We start from the raw sequence: 13016 nt of genomic DNA, 5'->3' as shown, positions 1-13016 counted from the left end.
GAGACTTGGAAAATATTTAAAAAAATGTTTAGCATGACACGAAGCTTATCCCTTGCCTGACATCTTGACATATGTAACTTCAACTTTCACTTATCGCCGTTACCTTCGGAAATTCGATATTTAAATAACAGAACAATAAACAAACGGACATCAAGGCTTGGAAAAATCCAGTTCAGCGCTTCAACCACTATGTCTACCGAGGAAGTAATGTACGGGAAATAAATAGCAGTGCTGCGCCACTGCGCTATTGTATTGTAAATAAAAGAAGAAAAGTATGTTAAAGATGGAACTGATATAACAATAAAAAAACTTGAAATTTCATTCATGTCTTTGTATTTAGGTAGGCAAGCACTAAGAAAGGGTAGATATCTAAATTCGAGATGAATTGATGGACTGAAGGTCTAAAATATGGGTAAAAATTTGTATGTACATATTCTCCTTTAGGCAAAATTTCTTGAAAATTGATATAAATACTTTAAGTAATAATAATTATAACATTTCGCAATATTTTAAAATGATATAAAACCTAGGTGGGTTTAAGTAATTACAAAACAAATTAACTCCCACAACCGAACCTAACAAAAATAAAATGTAGTAAAATTAAAATTCATTTGTATTTGGTATGTAACCCGTCGATATGTCCGAAGCTAGCAATCGTCAGCTTCAGGCTACTGGATATCCGAGTGCTGTCAAAACAAAATATTTAACAATGTTGGGCCTGTAAAGCATATAACAAGCGAACAAACATTGGTTTGCACCATAATAGCTTCGCCATGTAATCTTTTCTGCTAAACAATTAGCCGAATTAAGCCAAATTTAAAAAAAAACGAACTTTTTTAAGAGAGATGGGGGTTGCAAACGAGCAACGGGAACACCAAGGTGTTCATCGACGCCCAAGGACATCTTTGACATTTGTTTCAGTTCGCTTTCGCGACTGCGTGTAGTGGAAAGTGAATACATGTCTTAAGCCTACTGAGATACGAAAACGGAATCCAAAGTTTACTCCATAATAGAATTGAATTTGCGTACCCAAACTGTCCGTTAAGCGGTTCATCAGTAGAAGTAAATCTATGCCAACTCCCACAATGTGCGTGTACCCTACAATGCAGCGTGAAAACTCTCCTTCATGTGTATTACGATTTCGCTAGTAGGCATTTTAACACGTCCGACTGAACGTCAAAGTGCGTTTACCACGCCTGAAACAGGTTCGTTGTTAAACAAATGTTTGTTGCAGTGTCACAAAGGCAGGCTTTTTTTTATTAATCCCTGTACGTGATACATTCATACATCCATACATCCATACATCCAAACTTTCGCATTTATAATATTAGTGAGATTAATGATCATCTTTATAAGTTGAAGAAACTAACCGTTAAGAAACCTATCACCTAAGATCTAAGACCTATCAAGTAATTTGTAATCATATCGCATTATTCGATTCCATTCGATTTTCAGACTACTTGTTACTACTGTTGTTGGTATAACAATTAAATGTCTGATGTATTATCGACAAGGTTTATTCACAGAAAACAATTTAAATTTTTGTTTCATTTATTTCTTAATGTTTTCCAATTAAATTGTAGTAATATAAATAATTGCTATTTTTATCCGAAAGTGAAATAAGATTTTACAGAAAGTGAACGACTGTTCAGTTAAAACTACTCAATTAAAACTTTAATTGTGTAGCCGGCTTTTATTTTATACTAGCTTTTACCCGCGACTCCGTCCGCGCGGAATAAAAAATAGAAAACGGGGTAAAAATTATCCTATGTCCGTTTCCTGGTTCTAAGCTACCTGCCCACCAATTTTCAGTCAAATCTATTCAGCCGTTCTTGAGTTATAAATAGTGTAACTAACACGACTTTCTTTTATATATATAGATTAATAAACATATTTGATTTTCGATTTGATTGATATATCAACAAATCAAGGCATCTCGTAATAATCAATTGATATCTACTTGAATTGTAATAAATGAATCGATTGAATACTAATAATATAAAACAACTTGTTCATGCCTAAGCAGGGCTCGTCCCTCTCATTATTGGTACCATCGCCCGCATAGTTCAAATAGGTAACAATTGTTTCACAACTTAACGCCTAAGTTATGGAACTTCAAAGCACTTTCACAACTTATAATGAATCATGAACGATAAACAGGGAAAATTATTTTGCTTCCAATACAATAAGTGTTGTCAATTTAAAATATTACATTTTCCAGAAAGTTGACATTGTTATAATAGAGATTATAATTCTTATACTGCCGCACTGGTTTGAAGCAAATAAATTTACACTAAGTATTCCCTCAGCGACGCTGTCTCTGGGTGCGGCAGTAAGATACAGAAATTTTGTAGGATAAAAACAATAACATTGAGCAAAGAACATCAATATATAATTGAGTAAGAGCACGCTTTCATAAAAAAATCAAACGTTCTTTTGGTGACTCTACTTTCAGAGCACTGATCGTGTATCTAATGAAATCTTACTAATATGAAAGCGGATGTTTGGATGTTTGTTACAAGGTATCCTTCGAACGACTTCGATCTCGATGCAATTTGGCATAGATGTAGAACATAGTCTAGAAGAACACACAGGCTAGTAATTAAGTTTTTTTTAGTTAATTCCGCGCGGACGGATTCGCAGGCGACAGCTAGTATATTATATATCAAAGACGGAGAAGGTAGATAGTTAAAAAAGGCCGCGATGAACAAATATACTATTACATATACCTTTTTCTGCACATTCACAATTCACAAACATTTAATATACATAAGACAATAAAGTATTAATTTCCACCGAAAGATCGGGCCACAGTCATACGTATGAACTCTAAGCTCAGTAAAAGTATACATAAGCTTAAAGAAATGATACATAATGTATATTATTTTTACGTCTTATGTACATATATAACTTCATCAAAATTTGTTTGAGATAACATTATCAGGATGCTTATTAAAGATTCACTTTGTTTTTATTTAATCTAGTAAGTTACTGTTATTTTTTTGAGATGAGATGTTAAATGACTTAAATGCTATTACAAACGCTAAACATAAATACCCCCATTTCTAGCGTAATTCTGCCTACCCCTCTAGGTTACTAGCGTGTTTATGTAAAGAAAAACTACAATTTTATTCCAAAAAGACTGTTTTGTACTGCACTATCTTTTGGTACTAGCTTTTGGTAAAGTAATCCTTTTATATAAGTCTTAGAATATACAATGTTAACGAAAGAAATTGAATTTATTTAATTGTAAAAACTAAAGATCTGATCTTTAAATGATTAAAAAAAAGCTTTCTTAAATCAACAATCAATAATAAGTCGCTATTGAAGTTATCTGATTACACTTTTCTGTCTTTCGTTTATTGTAAAATTAAAATAAAAACCTCAAAGTTGTTTGTCACTTTCTTACTTAAATTTGTACTACAACTTTAAGTTTTTAACTCTTATTTATGTTATGTTACAAATTACAATATATTGCATTTTGTATTTTTTATGATTGTAACAAAGTATTTAAAAAGGAAATCGACATAAATCGATTATTAGAACATTGCATTTGATGGATAAAAATAGATACTTTTTTTAATTACATTCAAAATATATGGAGATTACTTACAGGATAGTTGGATTGTTCTTGAAATTCAGATATTTATAACGCACTAAAACTAAATATAATACACAAAAATTCACTACTAAAATATAGTAAACTTATAGAAATTTTCTTAACAAAAAACAGTGATTATTTTTCACATTTATATACGAAAAACACAAACTGCAGAAACATGAAAATAACTTTTTGTAAATTTAATTCTACCTTAAATTCGAGGTGGAGAATTCAACAGGCGAACTGTACGTGAGCGACACCGACAGAGACGGCGCGGCACGCCCGCATCCAGGACCAATTAGAGCGAACTGAAGGACTAACTTGGAACTGCTAGACACATTTCTTTCTGATCGGCGCGCATCGGAAACGGATGGCGCGCGACTAACACACCTCGTACATAGAGACACACTGGTATTGTGAACGAATCGTACAATAACATAAGAGTGCCGTATGTCACTCAACAATGCAGAATTAATAAGTATATTGTTGAATGTAAAACCCCGTGTGTGCGCAGGTGTCGACTATGAAATGGCGGGCGGCGCAGGTTTCAAACGCAAACCGATCATGTTACACTGGAATCATTCAATCAAAGTACGAAAGTTGAATACTTGACGGTGTAAACAGAAAATCTCTAACTTGTTTGATCTTTGAGCTACATTAGACAAAACATTCAATCTATTTTAAATATACTTAATTATAATCCAAACACTTCTATGAAGGATTGGAAACTGTAATATCAACATCCTGCAATGCAAAATGTTTGCATTTTTATATTTTATTCTTCAGTTGTCATTTAAAGGATAAGCGGCTACTTGAGGATGGCTAATTTATTTTATGAAAGGGTTGACAGACAAGTAAGTAGTTCATCTATACCACAATTAGCAGTATTCATTAACAACTCTCTCCGAAATTTACATATGATAATTGAAAAAGGCCGGCAAATAAAATTATTATAAAGTTATTACCGTATAAAGGTTATTGATTACTGCACACCGTTTCATAGAGCACCGCCCGGTTGGTGTGTGACTACCGGATAGATAGACATAGATGTTATGCTGGCCTTTGCCGTCAGGTCGCGCTCTTTATAAAATATGAAAATAATATTAAAAATAATTACCATTTTACAAAGGGCTTTTTCCAGTGAAAATTTATATTTATGAAAACTTTTATCTTCATATTAATTATGTAAAACTCAATATAAGTTCATAATAACCAATGACACTGATGTCAAAATGATTTAAAATGAATAAAATACAAAGTACGAGCCCCGTCCAATTTCATACATATTTTATATAGTATGTATATTATAAGAGTAACAACACTGAACGTTAATAATTCACATAAAAGATATTAAGATTCAATAAAGCCACAACAAAGGTGTACACAAGACTTTATGCATTGCTAAGTACTTGTCACAAAATAAAGGATTTTGACATGCGTAGTCATTCATCTTCATCCTTATCGTGAAGTTTGTAAGGTTATAGGTTATGACTTATGGTTATAGCAGTTACTTTAAAAAATAACTAATATTATAAAACCATTGAAAGTTGTATGGGAAATATTTTCTATAGTATACCGTATCGAAATTTAATTCTAATATAAATATAAAATGACCATAAAGAGAAATAATGTCTTGCCTTTTGAAAACCACATAAGGTTAGTACTTACATATTGAATTTTGAACATAACTATTTGTCGAATTCATTAAAAACATAGTATAAACAACAAACGATAATTAGGCAGTAATAAAAGTGACGTCGAATAAATAAAAGATTCTAAGCTACTCACAATACTCGGAAAACGTCTTCATTCTAATATAGAAACCCCAACTATTAGTAAACCAGTGGTTTATATTAAACTAGTTGTACCCATGATTTCGTCCGCGCAGAATAGTGTCTTTGGGTAGCATTTTAGAAATAAGACCTAGATATATGTTTAAATACGTATAAATAATCCTATACCGCGCCGTACCACGCCGCGCTCTGCCCTCATATTTATTTATATCGAATCAACAGCCTAAAAAATTAGTTTCAAACTTCTAACTAAATATGACGATACATTCATATAACTATTCATCCCCATTCAACCTTTTTTCGCATTAAAAAGCACACCTACTTTCTCAGACTCCACACTATTAGTATACCAAATTTCATTTAAATCGGTTTTGTAGTTTTGGCGTAAAAGCGCGACAGTCAGATGGTAATTAATTGAATAGAACTAATAGCGTTGGACTCCCTCCTTCCAAGTCTAACGACGATCTCACGAGAACAAGGTGTCGCTGAAGATGTGAGGATCGCATACTGATCAAGTCATGCTAGCAGTAGACTGATAATAGACAGTAATGATAGTAATGGCAAAAAAATATGTAATCATTAAATTTATAGTATAAAGTTGTATGATTTTTTGAGTAAACTTTTCCTGTAAAACCCGTAGACGTCTGTAATCAGTACAGTAGGCGTGGTGGGGAGGTAACGTCTTCTAGCAGGCTTTGTCTCGATTCCTTTCGAATATCTTACGTATAAAAGTTTATCTTCCCGGAAACACTTCTAACTTCGTGATGAACAGCTGTATATTTTAATAACGGACGCTATATTCACAGTGCGGTCAATGTTTTGTTCACACGGAGCTATTTATAGAAAAGCCTTTGCTTGATAACTATCATATTTGACATAGCATAGGGTTTTGATATATTATGCCGTATATGCCATTTTATTATTAGTTTTTTTTTTACTTCCATCAGCGAACTTATTTTAAAATATCGTTGTTTTGCAACGCAGCCGTAAGTATTGAAATATTTTAATGTTTTGAAGATTCTTCTCATTCGGTTACAACTTTATTGTGGAAGGTCTATGTTCCGCAGTGGACGGTAAAGTTTTCTCAAAGAGAGAAAGTATAGACATATATTATGTAGGTTTATTTGCATTCAGTAACTGTTTTAGGTACTCCTAACGTCCACGGTGAGATTTCTATGGCGCACTCTTTTTTACCACGCCTTTGGAGGCGGTTAATAGGGTTATGTGAGACTGGTAGTTGGACCTGTGCCGCCCTGGTCGGTTGTCTAAATACGCTCTAGCCTAACGTCGACACTGTGTGCTTTTACCCTTTGAAGACAAGATAGCTTTAAACACTCCCTTTTTCTTCTATATTTACTGAATATGATGTAAAAAAATTAAATGGAACGGAATATCAACTAAATTAAAAGAAACTGATTTAGTACATGTTTATTTTTGAAAAAATATGTTAAAAATTCTTAATAAAAAATTTAATTTAGAAGTGGAAATTAAAAATTCATAAGCGTTGGGTCTTCTTGCCAATAACTACCGATTTCGTTGAAAGGTGACTGAAGTTCTGCGATCTTGTTTTCTGGATTAGTGGTACTCTGAAATAAAAAAAACGTGAAAAAATTTTGCTTAGAATACTTTGAAAAATAATTTTAATATCGAATTTAGAAGCCATTTTTATTTACTTTTGCCAAATTTTTTAAAACATTTCAGTTACAGTTTATATTTAAAAAACGTAATGCCGTTTCAGTAAAATTACATATCTCTAACATTTAACAAAGTTTCCCGTCGTGTTGCATAACACTAACTTCTTATTGAAAAGAAATAAGGAGTTATTGGTTAGTTTAAAAATCAATAAACAAGACACTGCGAGAAGAATACAAGTCGAGTCACACACACTTCATTTTTCAAAGTATATTAATCCCTTTATGTTACAATGAACTCAACGTGTAGATGTACAGTCAAGGACGTTTATTTCCTATCCATTTTAATTAAATGTCAAATCAGTACACCAACAAACTTATTCAGCCCTAGGGCATAAATTAAATTACAACAGTCAACGTAAAAAAGTTCCACGAGAACCTTGTAGGCTGTAGCTGTATTATTAGATTTTTCATGTTATCTGACAGAACTAACCACGATAACAACGCCATGTCCGACCAGATATTTTTGTATCACTACAGGTCGAAAAATTGCCACGTTGCCAGTATTGTGGCAATTTTTATTGGAACGAAGTTCCTTATCGCGCGTTGTGAAAGGGGGCTAGACGGAAAAAATTCTTACGAAAAGTTGTCACGACACTTTTTGCTATAGTAAGTATGTTAACGACGAATGAGCGCTACTTCACCATGGCAACGACGTGACAATATATAACGAAAATTCATAGAAATAAAATGTACTTCTTGTGAAGACTTAAGTTTTTTATTCATAGAATAAACATTGGTTCCTTCACTAATTAATTGAAAGGAACTTCGTTCCATCCGGGTGTCCCTTGACACCTCTCAAGTTTTTTTTTTGGTGTAGAAGAATTAGGGGATTCCAGTGGATAAGAGTTTTAACTCTTATCCACTCTAATTCTCTACTCTTTTTTCAGAAATCCCATACTCTTTTTTTTCTTATCCACTGAAATCCCCTACTCCTTCCCATACTTTCCTTATATAAGGGTAAGAAGGGACTAAAATTAGGTCTCCGGCACCACACTCATCGGACTAAACGCGGAATTGCTTCCACTTCACGCCTGCCTTCTGTCTGGTCGTAGTATTTTACCGGGCGAGCTTTTGTTGTTGCTAGCGTCTACCACTATTCGAATTTAATTCTTTGATTACTTTATTATATAAAATTAATGTGTAGTATTTCTTGGTACTCTGATTTATTGGTACACTTGTGAACGTGTATGTAATTGAACTTTTTCATTAAAATATTACATTTCTATGTAAAGAAAAGGATACTTCCCGTTGATTGGTTTGCCAATCTATCAGCCCAAAGGGTAAAAATCTTATTGGAGCAATTGACCGGTAAAACGATCGGCCCAATGGGATACACCCAAAGATAAATATTTTCATAGAGTAACTTAAATATTATTAAATGTAGTCAATGTTTTGTGCAAGCTTTAAAATACAGACTTGGATTATTACTAATAAATATTTATTTGAGATAATAATAATGTACGTAAACTAAGAAAAATTCATTCCTATTTATTATGGAAGTATATCACCCTAACAACCAAGAAACAGTTTCTCGAAGAAACTCTAAGAAATGCTTTTCACCCTTAAAAAAGACAAAGAATGCTTAGATTATATTTTACCTCAACTCTATTGATAATTTTAGGTAATAAACCATTTCTTCTGAAAGTGATAAGCGTCACCGGCCTTTGTCTTCTTTCGAATGGCTCGAAAATGTCCTGCAATATAAATATTACTGCAGATGTATTTTAAAGTTAAAGAAATCGTAATTATTTTCTCTACTTCATATCGCATTCGGGCGCTAAAAACAGAAAGATTCATGTCATGAGATTTATGGCTTCATCATTCACTGTCAATCAAGTAAAAGTAAGTTGTAGCATAAGTCTCCATATAAATGTTAGCCTCCCCCCCTATAGGGAACTCTATCCTAGGTATACCTAGGATAGATCAACGGCTGGCGAAGATCTTTACGTAGTAGTAATTACCAACTATAGTATTAAGGTGACTAATATATGTATTGAGTTTTTGACTCGTCACAGTTTGTCACTTTGTGACAAACCAAGTACGGTAACAAGTATGGTATTTTCCAGTAGTAATAAATATATTAATCACTAGCTGTCGCCCGCGACTCCGTCCGCGCGCAGTTGAAAAAAAATTAATAGTTGATAAAAAATAGATGTTGGCCGATTCTCAGACCTACTCAATATGCTCACAAAATTTCATGAGAATCGGTCAAGCCGTTTCGGAGGAGTACGGGAACGAAAACTGTGACACGAGAATTTTATATATTAGATATAGCTTTACCTTATCAAAATAGGGTTCGAATCCAAACGTAAACGTTTTAGCGAGCCTTGTCAATGAATGGGGTGTTTTTAACACAACTCTCCGAGGCAACATATCTTCTGGTTGTGACTGCTGTAAGAATTATTATTATTTTTATACTCAGTGCTAAAATTGGCACGTCGGTGCTAAATCAAATGCCGGCTAATGTGATTTGGTTGTTCATGTTTTCCATGGACAAATTTTGAATCTTTTTGTTGTTTCATTGTTAAACGGAGATTTTGGTCTTAGAAACCCACGGTTAGAAAAGTGCTTTTGTGTTCACGCGTGACACTCAATTAGGTTATCTAAATAAATAGTAATTCTCAAAAGTACAAAATTAAAAGATAAACTTATGACTAAAAAATTAATCACCGCAATTCCCCCTAGTCATGCAACCTAAGTAGATTACCAAGGTAAACAAAGGATTACCCTACCACAGCAAATTATTCATCTAGATGATATCACCTGGTTAAACAACCTGACATAAACCATCTTACTCTTACTAATATTGTAATTCTAAAGACTGGATTAAAAGATGTTCATTATCACGTTATTCCTGAATTGATCTAGTAAATTTTTTTTATACACCTAGATCTAACATAAACTTTCTTTTTTTTTGACCGAGCAACAAATAGCGTACTGATGATATTCTGTGAATAGAATAGTATAGAATAAAAAATAAAATGCGAATAATTCGACATAAAAATACGAACAGAAATAAATTTTCGATTTCCGCAAATGGAAAAGACATTTTCAGAGATAAATATGAGTGAGAAATTAACGTTTTTGTATGTTAAGAAAAAACAAGCTACACTAATAAATATTTCTTTTTATTTAGAATGAGTTTTACTTACAATTGGTGCTGGTCGATGAGTCCACATCGAATTCAGATTGGGATTGATCTCCCACGTATCCGAAGACCGTAGTATTTCATCTTTCGTAGGCAATTTGAATTTTCTTTGCGGTTGAATAAGTTCCTGAGATCCTCCTTGAGCTAATTACAAAACAAATTTGATATACAAAAATTAATTTACAAATATAATTTTTAACATAAATCGATTTAATATTGAAAATTTTCTTACATTTACTCATCACAAAGTTAGTGCCGCAGAAGAAAACAGATAACGTCGCAAACAAACTTGAATGCATTGCTAATGAACAAACGTAGAATAACCAAATATATCAAAGATACTACCTTGATTGACTTCGCGATTACAATAGCGGAAAAAATTAATTTCACAATCGAGTAAAGAAATTTTTAGTTCGAAGAATATGTCTGTTTACCTCCGCATGTAGCCACTGTCAGACGAGTAGGTTGATGGTTACTATTCAACACGATTCTCAGAACAAGGCACAACTCCGCAATCATTCTCGCAAGCTCAGAGCCGGCGGACGATGCAGTTATGGATACTCGTTTAAACATAAAATCATATTAAAATGACTTTTATTATATTTAATCTTATTGTTCGCAATAGTAAAAGATACATTCTCACGTCACGCAACTAATGTAATTATTATTATATCAGATGAGAAATTTACACGTTTTAAAATTATACAAAACAATTATGAAAATATTAGTTCCCTATCTTTATGTGATATTAAACGTGATTCTTAATATAATAAATATGAATGAAGCTATCGAAACAATATTTTTACAGGTGGCCACATCACGGCTACAAATATTTGTAATTATGACATCATTGTTTAATTTAAATAATGGGAAGAATGTAACATCTAATTACTTCTTATAATTTAATTATTACAAGTCAACATAATTTATAAAAAATTGTTAACAATTAGTTGATACAAAAATATCAGGGGGTGCATAATGTAGATTTTTCTATATCATATATTAAGTTTGCGGATTTATTCGACTTCGCGCATGTCTTCGGGTCCGAGTTCAAAGGAAGTCGTGGTGCAGGGCGACTCGGCGCAGGCTCTACGCTGCTCTTCGAGCTCGCCGGGAGCGCAGCGTCCAGCAACGCACAGCCTGCGTCGTACGATCATGCCACCACCGCAAGTCGCAGAACAGTCGCTCCACTTACCCCACCGGCTCCACACCTTACACGCACGTAAACGTTCCTCATCACCGCTGATATCTTCTGTTATTATACATAAAACAAATCACAACCGAGTTACAGTAATTAAACCTTAAGCCCTAGTAAGTTTACCCAAAATAAATAGCAAGAGCAACATTTACAGTAGCTATCAATCAAATTAACATCAAAGTATGTCATCTTTATTATCCAGTTTAAATACTTTGTGTACAGCAATTTAGCTTTCCCAACTACCGTACGTAATACCTACCAAAAACAGAAATGAAATATGAAAAACTTCCGTAGAAACAAATCTATCATATCTGACACAAAAATGTCTATATGTTCCACACAGGGGCGGAGGCTAACCAAGTTAGGGGTGACCAAAATGTATGACTAATGTTAACTAGCCTGCAACTTTACAATCATCGTTACTAGTATTTGTTGGATTTCCTTTGTTAGGTCGAGACGGAGACAAGGAGAACGGGAAAGAGGTGGAATTATCGCCGGTACAACATACCAGTTCTTTTTAATTTGCATTTTAGTCCCTCCCATGTATATATTAATTAGAAGCAAGCATGATTAGCGTAGATTACAACTGATAGAAATCAGTAATCTCTTTTTACTTGTTGGGTTGTGGGAGTTTCGTTGTTACCTGTTTGTACTTCAATTTTGGCGTGATCATCAACACCGGTCTTGGCGTTTTCTTTATATCGACGGCGAATTGCAGGCCTATCGCTTCTCATCTGTTCCTGTATCACCAGATCAATTAATTCTACTGGCTGCATAATTATTTTATCTCCATTTTTTTGTAAAGCAAATGAATTTTTATAAAAGATTATAAACAATAATAATAATAAATAATACATTGGTGAACCATAAAATGTTTCTTAAAATATATATTTTGATTATTTGAGTGACAGATGTAAAGAATAAGAAATAAAAATGTTGTTCTTGAACCACAAATATACTCTATTCACTTTTTACTCTGTTGTAAATTGTACAATGTTGAGGCGGTTATGGTCATGGGTAAAGGTTAAAAATACTCATGCTGCTTGATTTTATAAATTATTTCACCACTACTTACAATGTTACATTTTTCAGTTTGTAATTAATTAATTTTAATGTATTCCTAACAATTCCCAAGTAAGTGTGACCGGCTGTAAAAAATGAAGCCAAAACTTTAAGGTTTATAAAACTTTTTGCGCCGACGTTAGTGAAGAAGAATGTTACATGAATGTTCCTTGTTTCAAAACATGGCTTCAATTTGAGGAAATTAAAAACAAACAAAAAAAACTCTGAAGTGCCACAGAATAAAACTTTATTAAAAATATAAAACAAACATCACAAATATTTTCATTCATTTTGGTAGCTTTTTTTAGCACATCTCGGATTAGGCTAAATTTCTTGAAATGTTGTATATATGAAGATATTTTTTATGAACAATTTCACTTAAAAAATCGTTTTGAAGTGATAATATTATTATTTTTAAAATTAATATCAATTTAAAATTTCATCTTAACATATAAACTCACTTAAAATATACAATCTATGTACAACGAAGGTATCGTTGTTAGCACTTCAATACTGCATG

At 32.9% G+C, this 13016-nt stretch overlaps 2 protein-coding genes across 2 annotated transcripts in view; both read right to left on the bottom strand.

Annotated features, from left to right (window-relative positions):
* LOC106720039 (anion exchange protein 3) overlaps positions 1-3867 on the bottom strand; it is a 53603-nt gene extending 49736 nt beyond the window's left edge. Inside the window, exon 1 of the mRNA XM_014514599.2 lies at positions 3812-3867. The gene's annotated coding sequence lies outside the window, so the exon portion shown is untranslated. The remainder of the gene's footprint in view (positions 1-3811) is intronic.
* Positions 3868-6880: 3013 nt separating this feature from the next.
* On the bottom strand, positions 6881-12223 carry LOC106719964. The gene is made up of 5 exons (XM_014514459.2): positions 12078-12223; positions 10241-10380; positions 9369-9479; positions 8687-8782; positions 6881-6980 (listed from the first exon to the last, which is right to left on the bottom strand). The coding sequence occupies exons 1-5, from the start codon at positions 12208-12210 to the stop codon at positions 6882-6884; spliced, it is 579 nt and encodes a 192-aa protein (XP_014369945.2). The 5' UTR covers positions 12211-12223; the 3' UTR covers position 6881.
* Between the last annotated feature and the right edge of the window lie 793 nt (positions 12224-13016).

The sequence above is a fragment of the Papilio machaon genome, chromosome Z (assembly GCF_912999745.1).
Source record: "Papilio machaon chromosome Z, ilPapMach1.1, whole genome shotgun sequence".
NCBI classification, from domain to species: Eukaryota; Metazoa; Arthropoda; class Insecta; order Lepidoptera; family Papilionidae; genus Papilio; species Papilio machaon.
The sequence above is the reverse complement of the archived record's forward strand: the minus strand, read 5'-3'. Positions and strand labels throughout refer to the sequence as shown.